Raw genomic sequence first — 25,332 nt, 5'->3', positions numbered from 1 at the left:
TTGTTCCCATGGCCTTCGGGATAATAGCTTCTGCTTAGTCTAGCATATAGACATGCTAATCATTAGAGGAATTCTGCTTGTGGCTTGAGGAGATAGGGAAGTATGTATTGTTTACCAAAGATTTTCAGGAACCTTGTGACCAGACTCACATCAAGTAGCACTGATCTTCCTCAGACCACTGCTGGCACTCATATGGCTGCAGTGGTCAATCACTTCAAATGCCCCTCTCATATCTCCTTCCCTTGACATAAAAGAAGCTTGAACTCTGTACTTTCTTAAGATGAATCTGAGAAACCACTAGGTCTCCCATCTTCTCAGTAGGAACCTTCTTGATCAATAAACCTTTCCTTACTCTAAACTAAGATGTTTTGAGCCGTGGCCTTTCGAAGCATAGTGCACACGGACTTTGGAACAGTAACTACCTTGCTACCTACTGAAAGGAATTCTAGGGACAAAACAGGCAGGTTTGCGTAGTTTTAGGAATAAAGAGGGTCCATGGGGGAGGAAGGCATAGGTGAGGGCTTGGAGCCACCAGAAGGCATACATTCATAAAGAATAGAAAAGTGTCACAGGATAAGGGGAGAGGAAGGCAGATGTTCACAGAGGATAAAGAAAAGTCACCAAGTATGGGAAAAAAGGATACATACTTTCACAGAGGATAGAAAAATGTCCACAGATGCTGAAAAGAGGGAAATATGTTCACAGGAGATAGAGGAATGTTGCAAGATAAGGGGGAGAGAAAAAGGGGAGGCACCATGTGGGTTTTAAACTTTGAAGCTGATATTCTGCAAAGGAAACCAATTAGAAAAGCACAGGGTCATAAAATGGGGAAGGGGTCCAATTAGAAGGGAGCATGAAGAGACAAAGAACCACAGCATTTAAAAAAAACGTAGAAAAAAGGAGCTGAGTGAGTTACCCCCTTGGGAGCCCCTCCCTATGTTGGAGTCTGTATTTGCTTCCAATAAATTTCCACCCTTTTACAAACAAGTCCTTTTAGCCCGTGAATTTTATCCTTCAAACATCCTAAGGCAAGAACCTGCAAGGGGGAGATGTGCTCCCCACACCCCATGTTTCACTATTAATATGCAAGACCTTCACCAGAATAAAAAAGATTCTCTTGTAATTTCTAGGCACTTAAGTTCTCATGTGCCCTTATTTTAAATATAATTTACATTTCTGTATACAACTATTATTATATAATTAATTCATTCAAAACCAGTGTTTCAATTTCTGTGCAACCAATTTTCTAGGAATAGAGTCACAATCAGTAGCAAGTTAAAACAAAACTAAAGGTAAAAGGAAGACACAAGTATAAGAACGACAATGGGAGAACAAACGCCAGTGTGACAACAAGAGGAGCTCCATTGCCCAGTAAAACTGGTGAAAATTATTTTAAAAAACAACTAAAGCCCTGGTCAGTTTGGCTCAGTGGATAGAGCGTTGGCCTTTGGACTGAAGGGTCCCAGGTTCGATTCTGGTCCAAGGCACATGTCAGGGTTGTGGGCTCGATCCCCAGGAGGGGGCGTGCAGGAGGCAGCTGATCAATGATTCTCTCTCCTCACTGATGTTTTTCTCTTTCTCTCTCTCTGTCTTTCTCTTCCTCTCTAAAATCAATAAAAATGTTTAAAAAACAAACAACAACTAAAGCCTCTGGAAGTGGTCCTTAGGACAAATAACAAATGAAGAAACATCTGTCTAGGAAAACCTATGAAATTCTTCAATAAGGAAGGCGAGAAGTCCATGGTAGCTGAACCAAAACTGATCCCTCCCTTTTCTCTTCGAGATCAGTGAGGGTGGCTCTACTCCAGACTGCTGCACACAAGAACACAGGGCTCCCTCCTTCCCCACTTCCCATACAGAAGCAGGACTTCAGTATTTCTCATATTCTCCCAGCTGTCTGTTGCTGAGCAGGCTAAGTCCTGGGCAACTGTGGTAGCCTTCCCTTACGGAATAGAGGCTCTACCTTGAACATGGTGTGCAGAGAATATTGGGACCCCAACTGCCATTCTCTTGGCTCATGAGGCAGTGATTCCTTGCTGAGGGACTTCAGACTGCTACCCCCAACTGAACCAAAGGACTCAGCTCCTAAAGTGAATAAGTCACTTAGAGAACAACTAGCCACAGTCCTTGCAGAAGGCAAAAAGAGATAACTCTTCTTTATTGTATTTTGTTTTTCCCAACACCATTTATGCCCTCTTCCACCTCTACCCACCCCTCCCCACCACAATCACTACATTGTTGTCTATGTCCATGAAAAAGAGGTAACTCTTAAACTCTTCCTAAAGGAAATTGTTTCATATGCAACAGTTACGTTTAAACCCAAGACACCTTTCAAAAATAGTGGAGGTTGTAGCAAAGGAAACTGGGAGGAGATTGGTGGATCTAATGAAGATACAGCCTAGACTATAGGCTTTCCAAGGGAGAACAAGGAGAATCAGACAGATGACAGGAGTCCACCTGAGGTCAGAACAAATATCAAACTCTGACCTCAAATTAAAACCACATGAGATACCACTTTACACTGGTCAGACTGGCTATCATCAATAAATCAACAATCAACAACTATTGGCAAGGACATGGAGAAAATGGAACCCTCGTGCACTGCTGGTGGGAATGCAGACTGGTGCAGACACTGTGGAAAACAGTATGGAGTTTCCTCAAAAAATTAAAAATGGAACTGCCTCATGACCCAGTAATTCCACTTCTGGGAATATATCCAAAGAAACACAAAACACTAATTCAAAAGAATATATGCACCCTTATGTTCACTGCAGTGTTATTTACAATAGCCAAGATATGGAAGCAGCCCAAGTGGCATGGTTCAGTGATTGAGCGTCAACCTATGAACCAGGAGGTCACTGTTCGATTCCTGGTCAGGGCACATGCCCAGGTTTCGGGCTCAATCCTCAGTGGGGGGCATGCAGAAGGCAGCCAATCAATGATTCTCTCTCATCATTTCTTAAAATTAAATCTTTATTGTTGAAAATATTACATATGTCCCCTTTTCCCCACCATTGACCGCTTCTAGACTGCCCTCCCCACCTGACCCCAGCCTTCACCACCCTATTGTCTGTGTCCATGGGTTATGCATATATATATGCATACAAGTTCTTTGATCTCTTCCCTCCCACCCTCCCCCACCTTCCCTCTGAAGTTCCAAAGTCTGGAATACTACTTGGCCTTAAAATAGAAGAAAATCTTACCTTTTGTGACAGCATGGATGGACCTGGAGAGTATTATGCTAAGTGAAATAAGCCAGTCAAAGACAAGTACCATATGATTTCACTTACACATGGAATCTAATGAACAAAATCCACTAATAAAATAGGAACAGAGGCATGGATACATAGAACAGACTGACAGCTGTCAGAGGGGAATGGGCTGGGGGGGCTGGATGAAAGTAGGTGAAGGAATTAGTCAAAGAACATATATGCATAACCCACAGCCACAGACAACAGTGTGGTGATGGCCAGAGGGAAAGTGGGCTGGGGAGAGGAAGAAGAGAGTAAAGGGGAAATAAATGTGGTGGAAGGAGACTGGATTTGGGGTGGTGACCACACAATACAATATACAGATGATGTATTATAGAATTGTACATCTGAAACCTGTATAATTTTATTAATCAATGTCACTTCAATAAATTCCTTTAAAAAAAGGGGGGGGGAACTATTCCATTTTAGGAGGCACACTTTTATTACTTTGTCAAGGAATTTGTGCCATACAGCACTGTTGTAAACAATAGAGCAATCAATTAGTGGAAATTAACACTGTGTTTTGGGGGTGGGAAGTGGAAAAAACAGACTTCACTAAAGTAATACATTTACTAGACAAATAAACAAGCACATAATAACAAGCCCTGGAAGGGGGGACCAGTACCCAGAATTGTTACAACATATGATCTAAAATGTCCAGTTTCTAATAAAAATAAATTATAAGGTATGCATAGAAACAACAGAATTATCTCCCATACATTAAAACAAAAAAGCAGGCAACAGAAATTGTCTGTGAGAGTGATTAAATGTGTTGGATTTAACAATAAAAGATTTCAAACTAGCCGAAACCGGTTTGGCTCAGTGGATAGAGCGTCGGTCTGGGGACTGGGGGGTCCCAGGCTCGATTCCGGTCAAGGGCAAGTGCCTTGGTTGCGGGCACATCCCCAGTGGGGGGTGTGCAGAAGGCAGCTGATCGATGTTTCTCTCTCATCGATGTTTCTGAGTCTCTGTCCCTCTCCCTTCCTCTCTGTAAAAAGTCAATAAAATATATTAAAAAAAAAAAAAGATTTCAAACTAGCCATTATAAATATCTTCACAGAACTAAAGGAATGCTTGATAACAGAAGTAAGGAAAGTATGACAACATCGTATCAAATAGAGAATATCAATAAAGAGACATTTTTAAAAGAACCAAATGGATATGAAAAGTACAATAACTGAAAGAGAAGAACCGTAGTATGTAGAAAGAGCTTTGGACTGCAAAAAAAGACCACTGATCCTAAAGGGCTAATTTGTGTTCTTAGTACAAGACAACTCTAAATCTGTGTCTAATTTATTTTTTTAAAATCTACAACTTTTAATAGTGGAATAATTAACTCATTTCTATGATTTAATCATAAATATGTATGCTACTTCTTGAATCACATCCATTCTGATACATAATTAGCATTTCTTTAAATAGAGTGATATAATAAGTAATAAGTTAAGTCTCAAATATTTAATAACATGAAAAATCTTACTGGTCTGACGTCACCACAGGAATTAGTAAACTGTCGAGCCAAGCCAAAATCGAGCATGTAACACTTCCTACATGTACTAGGAAAGCGACCCATGGCGAAGTTCGACTAGAAAAATAAAGAAGGAAAATATACATATTCTTATAATTAGTCCTTATATATTATCCTTTCTATATTTTAATTTTTCTACTTAAATTCTATACAGCATACATGTCTCAAATACACTATTCTAGTCAATTATGTTTACTGTAAATTTCATTGTGGGTTCTATTAATGCCTATGATCAAGTGAACTTTGAGCAACAAAGATTTAAGCAACTGTAAAAAATTGTATACAACACAACACTGACTTAACTGAAATCAGAACTCTAACTTCCTCTAAGCCACTGCCTAAATGAAAACCCAATCCTTAATTTTTTAAAATGGAAAGAACTAGGAGTGGGTAAAATCAAACACATAGCTCAGAAATGTAAATGAATATCCTAAAGCTGAATTTCGCTAAGTGTAAAAATTAAGATGCAGTTTAAGGAAACATTTTAAAACAGACTTAAGGAAAATATACTTTGTATTTTTCCCTGCGTAAAAATAAATGTAACGTTAAATGACCACAAACTTGCAAAGATGGGTATGTAAACAAGAGAATTTATAAAAGCAAAAGTCAAATTGTCACAGAATTCTTAGCTTTTATTTTAAAACATTGTTCTATTTAGGGAACTTTCTGATAAAAATGGAAGCTCTTCATCACCAGTTCTCAAATAATGACATTTAGTTTGGCATAGAAATAAGAGCCAAAGAAATCTACGTTTCATTAAGTCTGATTCAATCATGTTACTTTTAGTTGCCATTTTCATGTAAACTAATTTTAGAAATCAAGTAGCAAAAGATGGTGTAATTTTCAACTGCACCAAAAATGAAAAATTTCTAGTAAACACAGTATTTCCACAATGGGTCATTCCCCTTGTGAGCAATAAAAAAAAAATTTTTTTTTGAATGAGAAGGCCCTAGCTGGTTTGGCTCAGTGAGAGTATTGGCCTTGTGAACTCTATTGATTTCAGAGAGTTTCTTTTTAAATAAACTCTCTGAAATCAATAAAAATATATCTTAAAAAGTAAAAATAAATAAATAAATTAGAAGGAAAAATAAAAAAGTATATTTCAGTTATGGAAATGATAGTATCTAAGAAAAACAATAGGAAAAAAGTACTATATATTGCCACTGTAATACTCAGAAGAAAAAAGTAATATTTCAAAATTGATGGTTTCTTTTTTATATATATATATTTTTATTGATCAGTGAGAAAGGGAGAGGGAGAGAGAGATAGAAACATCAATGATGAGAGATTATCATTGATCGGCTGCCTCCTGCATGACCCCTACTGGAGATCAAGCCCGCAACCTGGGCATGTGCCCTCAACTGAAATCAAACCCAGGACCTTCCAGTCTGGCAGGCCAACGGTCTAGCCACCGAGTCAAACTGGCTAGGGCTAAATAGTTTCTTATAAGTATAATTTATTACTTAAAAGTAGTTCAGGTGTTCTCCCCCTCGGGAGCATGCCTGTGCCTTCCCCCTCCCCATCTTCTTCCCCCAGGCATGTTACCTTCACCTCCGCTCTCCTAAACTCCAAGGACCCTTCTTTTGCCTCTGTAACTTGGTTCCTGAGCCCATTTCTTCTACCACTCACTTATTTTACCTCTGTATCTTTTTAAATAAACTCTCTTATAGTTTAATTCTTTGCCCTGAATTCTTTCCTAGCCTTAACGCAAATAAAAAAATAAAAAATAGTTCAAAAGAACATCATGACAATATCTAAAAACAACTTTTGTAAATATTTGTAACCAATACTAGGAAAAAGAAATCCAAAGAATAACTATCAATTTAGGTATAAAGCTAAGTAATATGGCAATGTTAACATACATAATAATAATAGCCAAGCATTAGTTATTTTTAATTTGGCTGTTGAACAACATTTTCATTGTAGGAGAAAAGCTCTTGAATATAAGTTGTAGTGTGTAATTATCTTTTTTTTTTTTAAATGAAAAGGCAAGTTATATTTTGCTTCCAGTTACATTTCTGCTACAGAAATTAAAATATTATCTTGCATTTAATATAGAAAGCTACACTTGTAAGTTATTGTGTCCCATTTTACGATTAAGAGTACTGAGCAAACTCATTCTGTGCTCTGGCTGGAAACAGCCCCCTACCGGTTTGATGTCTCGGTGCAAGAATCCCACAGAATGGATGCTCTCAATAGACTCCAGAATCTGTCTACCCAGCCGAAGAGTAGTGCTAATAGTGAATGTGCCCCGGGACTGGCTACGGCGTAAATCTGCCAGATTCCGACCCTATGGAAACCAAATAAACACTTTCAAACATGGTACTAAAATTATGTTATAAGAAAAGATGGGGAATTATCCATTTATCATTAAAAATGTTTTGACTGAAATAGCAAGGATTTTACCCAAATCATGATTCTTTCACTCAAGAGAAAAGATTCTGTTAGGGTAATACATTAACATTTCAGACAAATTTAAGAATAACCAGTTTTTTAACATAGTATGTTTCCAACTCACAATTCCCTTTGTTTCTGATGTCATAACAAAATATAGTCTTGATTACTTTAAAAGATTATATATATGTAAACATATATGTGTGTGTGTGTGTGTGTGTGTGTGTGTGTGTGTATAAAAATTAAGTGGCTTGTATTCCATACAAGCCACTTAATTTTTCTGTCACAGTTTCCATATAAAAATGGGGCCAGTGTTTTGTGAGGATTAAAAAAGTGTTTAAAATACTGTCTGGCAAACAGTAGGTACTGAATATATGCTAATTATTGTTATTGTGAACAAAAATGCTATGAAACACTCAATTACTTCTAGCAGTATATAAAAGCAATGAATGTACATTAATGATTGCATTTAATTCTCACAGCACCCTGAATCGAAGTTGTCATTTCTGTTTCACAGATGAGGAAACTGAGGCTCAGAGAATTTAAATAATGTTAAACTGTTAAGGTAAAGTTGTCTTTCAAATCTAAGTCTGCCAGATTCCAAAGTGTTCTTTTTCCACTTCACAGTACTATTTCACCAGAAGGTTCCTTATAGCCTAAGTAACAACCAAATCTGATGAGATGAATGGGTTACAATGCTGCAGTTCTACCTCCCAAAGAATGGAAACTGGCCCCTATATCTCAAGGAAATTTAAATATGCCAATCTCCCTATTCCCAAAATTTTGTAGTATATGTTTAGGATTAATACCACTAATACCATCACCTCAACTAAAGACAGTTGGTTCACTTTTGAAAAAGTAATAAAATCTTGCTATTTAAGTACCTATTTGAAATAAAGTATTAAATAGTACTCAAGTAAACTAAGAATTGAAAATTTACCAGAATGTCAGGAACCTTTCATACTACATATCTTCTTAAAAAATGCAGTTTTCCCACAGCACGAATTGGTAGTTATCTTTTTTTTTTTTTTTTAATGTTAGGAGAATTTGTTGTTCTCTATATCCTCAGCAAATGTAAAATAAGTGATAATGCAGAACAACTTTTATAATCCCATGAGAGTATCTAATAACCTTTATTAGCATTCCAATAAATTTTTCTTCAAAAATCAGTATTTTCATTGCCAAAAATATACCTAATACTAAACTTTATTTAAAAACAATTTCCACCACCATAAAAGCTTTTGAAAGGAAATCAATTAGCCCGGCGGGCACGGCTCAGTGGTTGAGCGTCAACCTATGAACCAGGAGGTCATGGTTCGATTCCCATCTCTCTATCCCTCTCCTTTCCTCTCTCTCTAATAAAAAATCAATAAAAACATGTCTTTTAAAAAAGGAAATCAATTAAATTAAACTTATGATATAAGTAATGATTTTAAATCCTTTTATTTTTAAATTTTTTTTAAAGATACTTTCTTTTTTAAGATGTTTTTATTGATTTCAGAGAGGAAGGGAGAGGGAGAGAGTGACAGAAACATCAATGCTGACAATCATTGATCAGCTGCCTCCTGCATGTCCCCTACTGGGAATTGAGCCCACAGCCAGGGCATGTGCTCTGACAGGAATCAAACTGTGACCTCAAGACATTCAGCCACTGAGCCACATAGGTTGGGTTTAAATCCTTTTAAATGTACACCTAAGGCATCAAATAACAGAATCTAAAAATATAAGTACAAGTGTGGCATATGAGGAAAGAGTTATTAACATGGTAAATACATGCAGGTTTGAGCCAGTAAATTATGAAGGGTGGGGAAAAAGAAGGTTTACAGTTATGAGTATGTGAAAGTTTTTCTTATATTATTATTTATTAATTATTGTATCATTTTCCATATGAACAAATGTAAACCTATTTTTGCCTCACTCTGTACTTCAGAATATATACTACAAGTGGTTATTATTTGTTATGAAGACAAATTAAAAACAACCTATATATCCATCAATAAATGAAAGGTTAAATAAATCATGGTACAGTCATCTCACTGACTAATATGCAGCCATATAAAAACCTTTAAACACAGTAATATGGAGTAAATATTATTATTATTACTTTTTTATGTTTCTCTCTCTCCCCGTGGAATAAATATTATTGAATAAAAAAGTAAATTCATTTATTCCTAACTAATTCTATAAATTTAACATGGTCCTAATAAAAATGCAAATATAATTAATTATTAAGAATTTGAAACATACTTAAAGGGAGAGAAAATAATATAATTAATCCTCATCTGTTATCTACTACTCCCCAGCAACACATACCCTCCTCTCCCTTCCCCACACACATACAATGCATTATTTTCATGTAAATCCCAATCATATAATTTCATTTACATATTTTAAAAAGTTGCATAACCTCACAATATAAAATCAAAGAGGGCAGTAGCAATTCTATTACCAAAAACTTGAATTGGAAATATGAACATAAACCATGATATATTTTCTCTTAAAAAGAAATATATATATGTATCCTGAATCCATCCACTTAAAACATAAATTATACAGAAAGAGCCAGGTACACAATTTTATACCAGAAAGTAAGGATGCTATCAAAGAATGTTGCAGTCTAGTACTGTCAAAATGAATCAGGATACAACTTGAAGGAAGTTCTGTTAGCCAAAGATGGGCCAATTTGAACATTGAAAAGAAAAACAATGATTGAAAGACACAGATCATGTTAAATCTATGAATTCATAATTATATATATTTTAAGAATTTTAAAAAATATACTTTTATTCATTTTGAGGAAAGAGGAAGTGAGAGGGATAGAGAGATAGAAACATTGGTGAGAAATATTATCGATCAGCTGCCTCCTACATGCCCCCTTCTGGGGATTGAGCCTACAACCCGGGCATGTGTCCCGACTGGGAATCGAACCCTGACCTCTTGGTTCCTGAGCCACACTGGCTGGGCAATAATTATATTTTTTAAAAAGAGAGGGCTAGTTAGTCCCCTTTGGAAAATATTAGGGAACCAACCAACTATTCCGAATACTGGTAAATAAAAGAATCAAGTATTAGTCCTGTCCTTCCTATAGGAAATGTTGTCCTTCCTCAAGATAACTTAATAGCTGATGGAGTGCTCTTTAAAGAATTTTTGACCCAGTGACCCCCCTTCTAGGAATATATCCCAAGATATATTCCAAGAATTTTTGACCCAGTGACTCCCCTTCTATTAATATATCCCAAGAAACCCGAAACACCAATCAGAAAGAATGTATGCACATCTATGTTCATAGCAGTGTTATTACAATATCTAAGATCTGGAAACAGCCCAAGTGCCCATCAGTAAATGAGTGGATAAATAAGCTGTGGTACATTTACACTATGCAATACTATGCAGCAGTAACAAAGAAGGAGCTCTTACCCTGTGCAACAGCATAGAGGGACATGGAGAGTATGATATTAAGTGAAATAAGCCAATAAGAGAAAGACAAGTATCACACGATCTCACTCATATGTGGAATCTAATGAACAAAATAAATTGATGAACAAAATAGATCCAGAGACATAGAAGCAAGGAAGAGACTGTTGAATCTGAGAGGGAAGGTGGGGTTGGCGAGTGGGTGGGAAGAGATTAACCAAAGAATTTATAAACCTGTGCTGGCTCAAGAGATAGTGAAACATATGACTTAAAAACTTTAAGTCTACAGAGAGATTAATATCTTTACATCTAACTCAAATGCTGAAGGGCAGCTGATGGAAACAAGAAAAGCCTTTTGAGCAGAAGAGGAAAGAAACACTTAAGGCCAGGACCATGTCTCTGAAATCACTGCTATGTAGTTATTAAGTTGAAAGAAAACAACCAAATGCCCAAAACAGATTTTGCCACAGATGAAAGAAAACCTTGCGATCTCTAACTTAGGCAGCAAGGTGAACCAAGCTTTTACCCTTTGAGGGTGACTACAGTTCAGAGGTGTGTGTGTTTTCGGGACAGAGGTAGTGTCAGAGAGAAGGGGGTGGGTCCCTCTTCTCCCTGCTGCAGTCATTACTCCAATATTCCCCTTCTGAATTTCTCTCTGCTGCCCCAATCCAACTCCACTTCTCATTTGAAGGATAGGGAACAGAGAGAGCAATGTTAAAAGATGAAAAGAGAAAAAGGACTAGCATTTCTCTTCTATCTCAACTAGTGCTTAAATTTTTAAGCAGGTCAGGTTGGTACTTGAGCACATAAATGGAAAACTAGATCCTTAAGGCAACAGAGGGTAGAAAGGGAGGGGATAGGGACTGGGCAAGACTCACATTACATCCAGCAATCCATGTAAGGATTGAAAACTGCAATGATAACAATCAGTGAAGATATGAATCAACTAAAATAACTGAGACAACCCTTCCATCTTTGGAAATATCTGTATCAAGTGTGTTTAAACAAATTTTCATCTGAATAATATAAAATATTCTGATATGATACCAAGAATGTTGTTATTATTATTATTTTCCACTATAATTAGGTACTTTGATCAGAACTGAAAGATTTTAAGATATATTTTCAAGGCAACCTACCTGCAACTGCATGACCACATAATTGAAGCGATCGTTCCTCCCACAGCCAATAAATTTACAAACATGGTCTTTCCCTGGAGGGGGAAAAAAAAGGAAAAAAAAAAACAGTGGAAAAGGTTATATTATAGTTTATCTTCTAAAAATTAATCATTTGTTTTTTTGTAAAGAATTTTATGATTGAATATAAAGGACCTATGTTAGAACCTTAAAGGATAGAGAATTTATATTGTTCAAATTTTCTACACACCTCCCCCCAAATCCTACAGTGGTCTTTATGTATTCAAATAAATGTTTATTGAACAAATAAATAAATAATGAATGAGGGAACAAATGGATGATAATTTATTTAAGAAGGAAAGAATTAAGAGGTCATTTCAGATCAAACAGACCAGACATTATATATATGAAAGTACAGAAGAGAAATAAATAATAACTTTATTAGGAATATAAATTCTGAATTTTAGATATGGTATGCCATTCACCATTATAAGTTGTCAGTGAGTCCCTTTTCTGACCTCACTGATTTTAATTAGCTCAGTGGTTTTCAACCTGAATTCCACACGTAAAATCCAAGGAAGTGCTGCCTAGGGTACAGAGGGAAGCAGAGGTGGAACAGGTAGAAATCTAGGGGTCCTGGCTCTGATTCAACAAAAGCAAACAAAGGTTTTAAAAGAGGATCAAGACTGGTAGGTTCCAGAGCCAGAAGAGAGCATCTGGCTGGAGCACAGTGAAAACAGGAGGAAAAACAAAAAGAGATGGCACCAAAGAAGCAGGCAGGTGTCAGACCCTGAGCAGTCTTGGACTCCAGGATAAGGAATCTGAACCACATGAATAGGACAATATTTTCCAACCCTGCCTGCTTATTAAAATAATTTGGGAAATGTTTTAAAGATTCCTGAACTCTGTACTGACTCAGAATCTGTAGGGGAAGATATAGGATATGAGTTTTTCAAAAGTTTTCTAAATGATTCAAAAGCAGATGGACCATGGATGAATATTTGAAAACTACTGCTGGGGAAGCAGCTAAAAGATTTTAAGGAAAAACACACTTCAAATATTGCATTTTAGAACATTGCTATGATGGCAATAAGAAGGATAGACTATAGAGAAAGTCTACTTCAGGAGGCAGAAAGGTCACTCTGGGGATAGTTACAATTTCCCAAGAGAGAGAATAAGGGTTTCAATCTTAAGTATTAGAGTAGAGAGAAAAAAATAAGAGAAATCCGAGAGATATTAAAGATGTAGATTTTTTACTAGAAATTGGTACAACTAAATAAAATGTTGTAACTGTTGGTCTAGAAAGAAACTCACTACAGACTGATTCATTTGCCTGTCAGCATAACTATTATTGCTTGTCTCACATTCAGTTCTTATAAGTATATCTCTAGGGACACATGATCTCGCTCATCTAGGGGAAATGATGAACAACATAGACTGATGAACAAGAACAGAACCAGAAACAAGGAGGCATTGATCGGACTATCGGGCCTCAGAGGGAGGATAGGGGAGGTTGCGGGGAGGGGGGAGAGATCAACCAAAGGACTTGTGTGCATGCATATGAGCCTATCCAACAGATAAGTTCAACAGGGGGTTGGGGCATCCGTGGGGAGGAGTGTGGGATGGGAATGGGGGGATGAGGACAAATATGTGACACCTTAATCAATAAAGAAATTAAAAAAAATAAAATAAAATAAAAGTTGTAAAGAAGCTAAGCTGAAACTTCATCAACTCCATACCCAAGGTATAACCCCGCCCTATCTAATACCCCCCAGCTTTTGCTTAAAGAACTAGTAACAAAACATCTTTCTTCATTCCAATTTTAGTCAGTCTTAATTATAACAAAGATTTTCATTTCTTACATAATTGTTGCACATATAATTTTGAAAATTATAGTGTAAAATATACTATATAATAAAAGCCTAATGTGCAAAAAAAAAAAAAAAAATAAAATAAAATGTTGTATCAAAATAAGAGGATATAAAAAGTAGGTTGTATAGAAGAGATGTTAGAATGTGGAGTTTGAAGGTAACCAATTGAATTCAGTAGGCACTGTAATTTCAAGCCTGGTACTGAGAACAAAAACTGGGCCCCAGAAATACATTGGGGAACCATCAGCTAATGGAAGGTACTTGGAACTACAAACACAGACAGAAGATTGCCTAGTTGAAAGGAAAAAGAATGAGAAGAAAAGAAACTTAAGAGCAGAATCCTATATAATAAAAGGCTAATATGCAAATTTTCCCCTTAAGAGTTCGGCCGCTAGCTATGACATGTGCTGACCACTGGGGGTGGCACGGAACAAAGGAAGGCTCCAGCCGGCAGCTGGTAGCTAGGGAAGGAAAGCCCCAGCTGGCAGCTGGCAGCTGGCAGCTGGGGGAAGGAAGGCCCTGATCGGCCCTGATCACTGGCCAGGCCTAGGGACCCTACCCATGCACAAATTTTATGCACCAGGCCTCTAGTTATAGAATATGCAACTTTAAAGTACAGTAGGTCCTCGGGTTATGTCGGAGATCCGATCCCACGGCGCGATGTAACTACATAAGCACCTACGTCACTCACATGGAGCACATACACAGCAGTAATGAAGTGAAACAGTAAAAATCATTTAAAAGAAAGATAACAATTCCTGGACTTTACTTGTGGTAAATAAATAATAAAAAACATAACGCACATGTGTACATATGTCAAAATGATGGAACTTTTTTTTTATAAATAAATGGGAGATGGCGACATAACCATGAAACAATGTATGTTGAGTTTGACGTAACCCGAGGACTGCCTGTATAATAAAAAAATAAAATTGTCCATGAAAGAAACAGAGTAATAGCCTGAAAGGTAGAGGAAATGATGAGAAAGGGTTATCACAGAAACCAAAAGAGAAGAGCATTTTAAGGTGGAAGTGGCTGATGACAAGAGCTATAGAAGGGCTCAGAAGTGCTAATTAACATAAAAAATTAGGCGGTCACTAATGAGTAGAAGGGGCAGGAGCCAGTCTGCAATGGGTTCAAGAGTAAATGGAATGTGAGACAATCTTTGAAGAAGCTTGAGGAAGTCATAGACCAAGAGCTAGAAGGACAAGATTTGGTAGACTAATGAGAACTATATATTAACAATCAAAAAAGTTTGTCCACTGACTGACTTAAAATATAAATACAATCCAGACATTTTTAGTTAATAATTCCACACTTCTCTTTGGCATCTGGGTTATCACATTGTTCTCTCGTTCTTTGTGCTTTGTTGAAAAGAAAGAATAGGTGCAATGGGAAAAATAATTCACAATGGGTACAATATATGTTCAACACTTTACATGTATTTTACATGCTTGTAAAATTATAAATTGTAGAAGAATGAAAGGATAAAATGATGGTCAATTAGCAACTTACTCTTTTCTTCAGCTTCATAAAAACAATTTAAAAAATAATTTAAAGAGTATTTTCCTCTTATTTTCAACTAGAGGCCCAGTGCACGAAATTCATGCACGGGAGAGGGGGAGGTCCTCAGCCCGGCCTGCACCCTCTCATAATCCGGGACCCCTCGGGGGATGTCCGACTGCCATTGGACATCCCTCTCGCAATCCAGAACCGCTGGCTCCTAACCGCTCACCTGCCTGCCTGCCTGATTGCCGCTAACTGCTCGCCTGCCTGTCTGATCGCCCCAACTGCCTCTCTGCCTCAGCCCCTGCCGCCGCGGCTTCGTCCGGAAAGATGTCTGGAAGGTCACTGGGCTGTGTGGTCTAATGAGCATATTACACTTTTATTATTATGGATTCTGCAAGATTCTAACTTCCTATCATGTAACATTTAAATGCAATTTCTATAGCCTGGCCAGTGTGGCTCAGTGGCTGAGCATCAACCTATAAACCAAAAGGTCACAGTCAATGGAGGTTTCAGACTTGATCCCTAACAGGGGGCGTCCAGGGGGCAGTCAATCAATGATTCTCTCTCATCATTGATGTTTCTCTCTCCCTCTCCCTTCCTTTCTGAAATCAATAAAGATATATAAAAATAAAATAAATGCAATGTTTCTGTTACAAAAACATGTCGACCACCTAAAAACAAAAGGCTATACCAGATTTAACGCCTCTTGGAATGCTCTTTTTAAAATATCTTTATAATAAAGTTATACCAAAATACTATTTATCTCTTGATACTAAAACCACACTACTTTAAAAAAGAAAAAAACACAACATATAAACTGTATACCCTTATTGAGCAACCAAAACACAAAGTCAGTAGCAAATTTTCTAGGATTCACTGATGCATCTTTATTGCTTTAGGTAAGAGTTTGATAAGTTCTTATCTCATACTTTATGGCATAATGTACTACTATTCTATTTCCTATATGTGCAATTAATAAAACTACTCAATAGTTAGTTCAATAAATATGTACAAATTTTTGGTAGCATGAAGAAACAACAATTTATGTTAATCCTTACCCAAGGATATTTTTTCCATTGATTTTTAGAGAGAGTGGAAGGGAGGGAGGGAGACAGAGAGAGAGAGAAACACTTTGGTTGCCTCCTGCTCGGGAATTGAGCCTGCAACCAAGGTATGAGCTTTTTTTAAAAAAATATATATTTTTATTGATTTCAGATAGGGAGAGAGAGGGATAGAAACATCAATGATGAGAGAGAATCATTGATTGGCTGCCTCCTGTATGCCCCCTACTAGGGGTCAAGCCTGCAATCTGGACATGTGCACTTGACCAGAATCGAACTTGGGACCCTTCAGTCCACAGGCCGATGCTCTATTCACTGAGCCAAACCGACTAGGGCCGAGGTATGTGCTCTTGACTGGAATTGAACCCGAGACCCTTCAGTTCACTGGCTGATGTTCTATCCACTGAGCCAAATCAGCCAGGGCAAAACTACAATTTAATTGGAATAGCAACTTTACCACCACTTAGAGCAATTGTATTTTTTTTTTTAATTGATCTGCAAGAGAGACATCGATTTGTTGTGCCTGCCAATTATTTATGCATTCATTGGTTTATTTTTATATATGCCTTGACCGGGAATTGAACCCACAACCTTGGCATATCAGGATGACACTCTAACCAACTGAGCAACCCAGCCATGGAGCCATTGTTAAAATAACTTTTGTAATAATTAGTACAAACTAAGGTATCACTCCACGAGTACAGGGACCATAGCTATTTGTTCTGGTACCTACCACCATATCTGGCAAATAGTGAAATGCTCAATCTATATTTGTGAATGAAAAAAATTAATAGAAATAATAATTGCTAAGAAAACTAGCATAGTAGGCAAGCATACTGTGCCAGGCATTATATTAAGTGCTTTACATGTATTTGATCCTCACAACTTAATAATGTATTCTTATTATCCTTATTTTTCAGATGTAAAAATAGAAGCTTAGTGAAGTTAAGTACTTTGTCTAAGACCCCACAGCTGGAAAATGATGGAGCAGTTTGATTCTAGAGCCTCTCTTCTGAATCATTATGACATAATCAATTGAAGTGAGTTCTGAAGTAACACCCTGTCAATAAATATTAAAACTAAAAGGGAAATAAAGACTGTGACAAAATATAGACAAGAAGACCTACTGTGTGCCAGGTACTAAAGTAGGCAAAAGAAATACAAGATAAATTAAGATCAATGTCCTCAAGGAGTTCACGGCCCAGATATGTAAACAAAATATTGTAATATAGTATGATGAGCAAATTATTATGGATACATAGATTTGAACATTTTATTAATGAAATTTTCATGAGTTAAATCACTAGATTTTAGATGTATAAGAAGAGCATTTAAGAGGATACCCACAAAATCTGAAGGATTCAAATATATATGAAAGATGACTAGAGGGCTGGATAAGGGTTAAAAGGTGGGATGGAGTGGGGGCATGCTGAGACACGAAAAGTAACTAAAGTCTTGTATGCCACATAAAAGAACTCAGATTTGACTCATTATTAGATAATGGGTGGGGGAGATGGTTAGTTCAAAGGTTTTCAAGCATGAGAGTACATGATTTGGCCTGTGTTTTAGAAAGGTAATACTATTCACCATTTGATGCTCATCTATGTAGGAGATGAAAAGCAGGGAGATCAATTAGGAGGTTAATACAATAATCCAAGTAAAATATGAAGAAGGTTCAAATACTGAAAGTGAAAATTTAAGGAAGAGGAAAGATTTCAAATTAAGCTTTAACACTATCAGACTGCAAAGTACTGAAAATTAGGTACAGCAGTATAGCAGCAGATTTGGAAATTACCGAAAAATCGGTACAGCGGTCTGGTAGGGTTAAAAGGCAGAATAGGAGAAACCAAGATGGCAGCATAGGTAAACACCTGAACTTGCTGCCTTGCACAACCACTTTAAAACTACAACTAAAAGACAAAACGGACATTATTCAGAACCACAGGAAGGCTGGCTAAGTGGAAATTCTACAACTAGAAGGGAAGAGAAAAGCACACTGAGACTCAGAGGAGCTGCGGAAGTAAAGTGCAGAGGTATGGAGGCGCGCGCGCAGAAAGGGCTGGCAACTGAGTACACGCCTGTCTAAAGTGGGAGGGAGACAAAAGCCCCCGACTGCTCTGAACTCCAGTTCCGGGCGAGACTCTGGGGACTCAGACTCATACAGGGAGAAACTGGACTGTCTGGCAGCGGGTGAAACTCGAGGGCGGCTTGCAGCGATTACTGCAGGACACTGAGACCCAGGGGCCTCTTAGGGCAGGGCTGACGGGAAGCCATTGCTGTTTGCGCTGCCCTGAGACACCACCCCATCCAAGCTGAGCGCAGAGTCTTTTGCATATGAATGCCCTGGTCCTTTGAATTCTAAACTTACCTAACAAACTGCAGCTGAGTCAGAGAGCCCCAGAACTCCCAAAAGAAGGCCCAAGGCCCCACAGCAGCTTGAGCTGCTTCACAGTTGGGCCTCATCTGGACACGTCCAAAACCCAGACAAAGAAGAGGAATCTGCAGATCTCTCTGTAGCTCCTGCTGGGTGGCCTCAGGCAGAGGCTAAATTAGCACCTCCTTGGAGATCCAAGAGCCAGTGTACCCAGGGGTCAGAGTAGGACCATCCAGATTACAACTCCTCAGATCCATTAGGGACACACTCAGGGGGCAGACTCATTGAGCACCAAAGCCCAACTGAAGCAAGATTTGCCCCATAAGGGTGTCTACAGCACAGAAGTCCTTCCATAGTAGACACAGCTGATCCTCACAGCCAATTGGCCTGGAGGTCAATTCCCCCCAGTGATACCAACAACAATCAAGGCTTAACTACAACAAGACTGTGCACACAGCCCACAAAGGGGTGCACCAAGAGTGTCCACCTCAGGTAACTGGGGAGGCTGGGCCACTGGGCCCTATAAGACACCTAGCACACAAAGCCACTCTATCAACTCAGGGAAGCAGCCAAAATGTGGAGACAAAGAAACCGGTCACAAATGAAAGAAATGGAGGAAAGCAAACGACTGGATATAGAGTTCAAAACCACGGTTATAAGGTTTTTCAAGTGTTTTCCAGAAAAGGCCAATAAATTTAGTGAGACCCTCGAGGATATGAAAAAGGACCAACTAGAAATTAAGCATACACTGACTGAAATAAAAAATAATATACAGAGATCCAACAGCAGACTAGAGGATCCCAAGAATCAAGTCAAAGATTTGAAACTACAAAGAAGCAAAAAACACCTAACCGGAAAAACAAAAAGAAAAAAGAATCCAAAAATATTAAGATAGTGTAAGGAGCCCCTGGGACAACTTCAAGTGTACCAACATCCGAATTATGGGGGTGCCAGAAGAAGAGAGAGAGCAAGATACTGAAAACCTAGTTGAAGAAATAATGGCAGAAAACTTCCCCCACCTGGTGAAAGAAATAGACTTACAAGTCCAGGAAGCACAGAGAACCCCAAACAAAAGGAATTCAAAGAGGACCGCACCAAGACACATCATAATTAAAATGCCAAGAGCAAAAGACAGAGAGAATATTAAAAGCAGCAAGAGAAAAACAGTTAGTTACCTAGAAGAGAGCACCCATACTATTGTCAGGTGATTTCTCAACAGAAACTATGCAGGCAAGAAATATTCAAAGTGATGAACAGCAAGAACCTACAACCGAGATTACTCTACCCAGCAAAGCTATCATTCAGAATTGAAAGGCAGATAAAGAGCTTCACAGATAAGAAAAGGCTAAAGGAGTTCATCACCGCCAAACCAGTATTATATGAAATGCTGAAGGGTATTCATTCTTTAGGAAGAGGAAGAAGAAGAAAAAGGTAAAGATAAAAACTATGAACAACAAATACACATCTATCAACAAGTGAATCTAAAAATCAAGTGAATAAAAAATCTGATGAACAGAATAAACTGGTGAATATAATAGAATCAGGGGCACAGAAAGGGAGTGGACTGACAATCCTCAGGGAGAAAGGGGTATGGGGGGTGCAGGAAGAGACTGGACAAAAATTATACACCTATGGATCAGGACAGTGGTGGCGGGGGGTAAGGGCATGGGGTGGGATGGGAACCGGGTGGAGGGGAGCTATGGGGAGGAAAAAAAGGAACAACTGTAATAATCTGAACAATAAAGATTTAAAAAAAATAAAATAAAATAAAAGGCAGAATAGATTATGGAGAAGAGAGAGGAAAGTGAAGAAAAACTTCTATTTGAAGCCAACCTGACAAGGTAAACTGCATGTATATACATACACCAAGACAAAAGCTGTAGTGTGTGAGAGAGGATAATGATTTCTACTTTGGGGATTTTGCACTGGTTTATCTACAGGACATGAAAGTTGTGTTAGAAATGTGTGTAAAGTTTAACAAAGAGGTCAATTATAGAAGGTAACAGATCTGTGTATTTGTCAATGGAGGTAAGAGTTGATTGCCCACAGAAGAACGGTAGAATACTGGATCAATAACAGAACAAGGGGAAAAAGGAACCCATGAATGAGACTGAGAAGAAAATGTGGAGTCCAAGGAGTTTTACACCTCACAACTTCCATATTTCCTGTGAAGAATTAAGCAAAATGATCTCTAAAAATGAGGGGAATAGGGTAGATTATGCTTGAAGAGAATGTTAACAATTCAAAACAACTGCTGTGGAGAAAAGGAAAGACAGAGAACCATTCATATAAGATTCCTGAGTAGAACTCAGATACCAGAACTATAACAAGCCTTATGGTAGGTAAATTAGGCAGTCTATTGAGTCATAGCAGGTTGGTTAGCAAACAACAAGAGCAAACAGTCCTATACTATGCACTACTAGGTCTGATCATGACTCCATACACAAAAAGTTATTCAACTTCATGCACAATGAGATTAGAGGAAAGGTTCAAAAATATTACAAAAACTATTGAAAGTCTCTAGGTAAAACATTTTATAAACTTTTAGTAACTCCCAGTATAAACATCTGTGTTGCTTTTAGTTTTGGTGTCTATGGTCACAAGGACACCTATGAATTCTTCTAAGAGTTAGAGTTTTATACAATTTGATCCATTTTATACAAATACACTAAATAAAGTATAGAAGACACCTAAATAATCTAAATGACACTCTACAGGAGGCCTATCTTGTGTATAAGTGATGTCAATCCCAAGCCAGTCCTCATTTTATTCCTACCTGATTAACTTTCACAGGTTTTTATACTTGTACATAAAGCCACCAGAATATAGTAGATAAATAAACTTAATTTCAGCATCTTAAAACACTGTCTGTGGTTGCTTGTTTAACCCTTAGACTGTAAGTACTTCAAGGGCAGGGACTCTAATACTCAGCTCTGCACAGGGGACATACTAAGTGAACAGATGAATGAATAAGTTCTTAACAGCTTTACTGAAACATTAACATACCAAAATTTCACCCATTTAAAGTGAAAAATTCACCTTAGTGGGTTTGACTCCGTGGATAGAGTGTCGGATTGCAGACCAAAGGGTCCCGGGTTCGATTCTGGTCAAAGTCACTTACCTTAGTTGCAGGCTCCTCTCCATCCTGGGCCCTGATCAGGGCTGTGCAGGAGGCAACCAATCGATGTGTTTCTCTCACATCGATGTTTCTCTCTGTCTTTCCCTCTCTCTTCTACTTTCCCTAAAAATCAATGGAAAAATATCCTGGGGTGAGGATTAACAAACAAAAAATAAATAAATAAAGTGAAAAATTCTACAGATGATGTATTACAGAATTATACACCTGAAACTTATATAATTTTATTAATCAGTCGCTCCAACGTATTCATAACAAGGAAAAAAAAAAAGTGTAAAATTCAATGATTTGTTAGTATACTAGAGGCCCGTTGCATGAATAGATTCATGCAATAGGCCTTCCTTCCCTTGGCTTCCAGCACCGGTTTTCCTCCAGCACCCGGGACCTAGCCTTCGCTCTGGCCAGAGACTGCCTTCTTCGTATTTGCTGCAGACTCTGGCCGGAGTCTGCCATCTTCGTTGCAGACTTCTGTCTTCGTCTTTGCTGCAGACTCCAGCTGGAGTCTGCTATCTTTGTCTTCACTGCAGACTCTGCTCCTAAAAATCCCTTCGTGCGCCCTCCCCCCCTCCCTCTCATAGCAGGCATCCTGCCCCGCCTGGCCACTCAGCGCCTGGAGCAGCTGGGAGGCTGCCATCTTTGGCCTTCTAATTTGCATACTCACTCTGATTGGCTGTGGACGTGGTATGGTCAATTTATATGTTTGTCTATTACTAGGTAAAATTCAGAAACTTGTGCAACCACAACCACAATCCAGTATTAGAACATTTTCATCAGCTTTACCTCACTCAACCAAAAAAATGCAGATCGTTTAGTAGGCTTTTCCTGTCCCCCACCCTCACACTCCTAGCTAGCCCTACGAGATCATTAATCTACTTTCTATCTCTATAGATTTACCTATTCTGAAAATTTCATATAAATGAACTCATACAAGTGGTCTTTCTTTCAGTTAGTACCGTGGTTAGCAAACTGCGGCTTGCGAGCCACATGCGGCTCTATGGCCCCTTTAGTGTGGCTCTTCCACAAAATACCACGGCCTGGGCGAGTCTATTTTGAAGAAGTGGCGTTAGAAGAAGTTTAAGTTTAAAAAATTTGGCTCTCAAAAGAAATTTCAATCGTTGTACTGTTGATATTTGGCTCTGTTGACTAATGAGTTTGCCGACCACTGAGTTAGCACAATGTATTCAAAGCTCAACCATGTTGTAGCATGTTGTGCTTCATCTCTTTTCATTGTTGATAATATTCCATTGTACAGATATACTACATTTTGCTTAGCTATTCAAGAGGTGACTGTCCATTTGCATTGCTTAAACTTTTTATTATTATGAAAAATTCTACTAAGAGTATTTATACACAAATTTTTGTGTGGATACTAGTATATGTTTTCATTTCTCAGCTATGAAAATGGGAGTAGAATGGCTGGGTCATAGGATAACTCCATGTTTAATCTTTTAAGCGACCACAGGAACTGCTGGAGTGTTTTCCAAAGGAGCTGAACAACTTTCTATTCCTACCAGCAACATATGAGGGTTCTAATTTCTCCCCATCTGCAGCTACTTTGTTGTTATCTATATCTTTTTTTTTATTGTAGCCACCTAAAGGGAGTGAATGTATCTCATTACAGTTTTGATTTATAGTTCTGTAATGATTAATGATGTTGAGCATCTTTTCATGTATTTATTGACCATTTGTATATCTTCTTTGGAGAAAAGTCTATTCAAATCCTTTGCTGATTTTTCATCTGGGGTATTTGTCTATTTATTAATGAGTTATAGAGTTCTTTATATATTCTAGATAAAGTCCCATATCAGATGTATAATTTGTAAGTATTTTCTCCTTTTCCATGGGTTGTCTATTCATTAGTTTTTTTTTAGAGAATTTTTATAAGAGTTTATTTGAGCCAATCTGATGACATATGCTGGGGAACAAATTTCAAATGCTCCAGAGAATAGCAGTTTTGCAGCTTATTATTTACTTTCTTGATGGTGGTCTTTGAAGCACAAAAGTTTTAAAATCTGATGAAATCCAATTTATCTATTTATCTTGTTGCTTTTAGTTTTGGTGTCTAAGGTCACAAGGACACCTATGAATTCTTCTAAGAGTTAGAGTTTTATACAATTAAGGCTTTGATCCATTTTATACAAATACACTATACGGTATAAGGTAAGGGTCTAACTTCATTCTTTTGCATGTGCATATCTGTGTTGGAAAGACACTCCTCTGTGTTTCTCCTTTACTCTCACACTACTACCATTCTCAAAACACTTCTGACACCAGATGTGTGGGCTTTTCACACATTAAGCTGTTTTCTTATACACCAGCTGGGTGTCCTATGATTCAATTCAATTCTGACACTCTGCTTGGAGTGATCATCAGATATCCACAAGTTAAGGGCTCAGTTCCACAAGACTACCCCTACTTCAGATGCCAATCACAAGTCTTCAGCTGTAACCCATAGCTGAAGTAAACGACGAACCAGCTGTAAATTGGGTTTCCCATTACCCCCTCCTTGGGTTCCAAAATTTGCTAGAATGGCTCACAGAATTCAGGGAGACACTTATGATTACCAGTTTATTACAAAGAATATAATAAAGGCTATGCAAGAACAGCCAAATTTAGAGATAACATAGAGTAAGGTATTTGGGAAGGGGCACGCAAAGCTTCCATGCTCTCCAAGTGCACTACTCTCCCAGCTCCTCCACGTGTTCACCAACTGAGAAGCACTTCAATCCCAGTACGTCTGAAATTTTAATGGAGGCTTCATCAATAGGCATGATGGATCATTAACTTAACCTCCAGCCAATTCAGCTGTCCTAGCACCACTTCACTCCCCATTTAATTGTCTTGGCTCCCTTGTCAAAAATCAATTGACCATATGTAACAGGTAATTTCTGGATTTTCAATTCTATTCCATTGATCTATAATTCTATCCTTATGCCAGTACTACCATGTCTTGATTACTGTCACTTTATAAATTTTGAAATCAGGAAGTCTTAAGACTCCAACTTGGTTGTTCTTTTGAACAACTTTTGATTATTTGAGGTCCTTTGCAATTCCATATTGATTTTATAATTAGCTTATCCATTAGAAACCAGCTGGGATTTTGGTAGAATTGTGTTCAATTTGTAGATCAATTCAGGAGTCTTAAAATCTCAACAATATTATCTGCCAATCTACAAACATATCTTTTCATGTATTTAGCTCTTCTTTATTTTTTCAACTATGTTTTATAATTTTTAGAAAATAAGTTTTGCATTTCTTTTGTTAAATTTATTCCTACATATTTTATTATTTTTGATGTTATTATAAATGGAATTGTTCTGTTCATTACATTTTTGGATTCCTCATTACCATGTCTAAGTAATATAAATGATTTTTGTATATTTATCTTATACCCTGCAATCTTGCTGAACTTGTTTATAAGTTCTAATAATTTTTTAGTGGATTCCCTAGGAAGATTCTATATGGAAGATCATGTCATCTGCAACTAGAGATAGTTTTACTTCTTTCCAATCTGGGTGCATTTTATTTCATTTTCTTGACTTGAATAGAAGGGATAAGAGCAGAAATCCTTGTTATGTTCCTTGTCTTTGGTGGAAAGACCCAGTCTTTTACCATATTAGTTGTGGGTCTTTTTTTAAATAGATGCCTAATTTCAGGG

General features: G+C 37.7%; 1 protein-coding gene across 1 annotated transcript in view; it reads right to left on the bottom strand.

The window, feature by feature from the left end:
- Nucleotides 1-25,332, bottom strand: part of TTBK2 (tau tubulin kinase 2) — a 159,248-nt gene that overhangs the window by 72,650 nt on the left and 61,266 nt on the right. Inside the window, exons 4-6 of the mRNA XM_054716313.1 lie at nt 11,727-11,800; nt 6,929-7,069; nt 4,732-4,836 (exon numbers count right to left, since the gene is read on the bottom strand). Coding sequence (XP_054572288.1) covers nt 4,732-4,836; nt 6,929-7,069; nt 11,727-11,800 — 320 coding nt within the window. The remainder of the gene's footprint in view (nt 1-4,731; nt 4,837-6,928; nt 7,070-11,726; nt 11,801-25,332) is intronic.

The sequence above is a fragment of the Eptesicus fuscus genome, chromosome 5, assembly GCF_027574615.1.
Source record: "Eptesicus fuscus isolate TK198812 chromosome 5, DD_ASM_mEF_20220401, whole genome shotgun sequence".
Taxonomy (NCBI): Eukaryota; Metazoa; Chordata; class Mammalia; order Chiroptera; family Vespertilionidae; genus Eptesicus; species Eptesicus fuscus.
The sequence above is the reverse complement of the archived record's forward strand: the minus strand, read 5'-3'. Positions and strand labels throughout refer to the sequence as shown.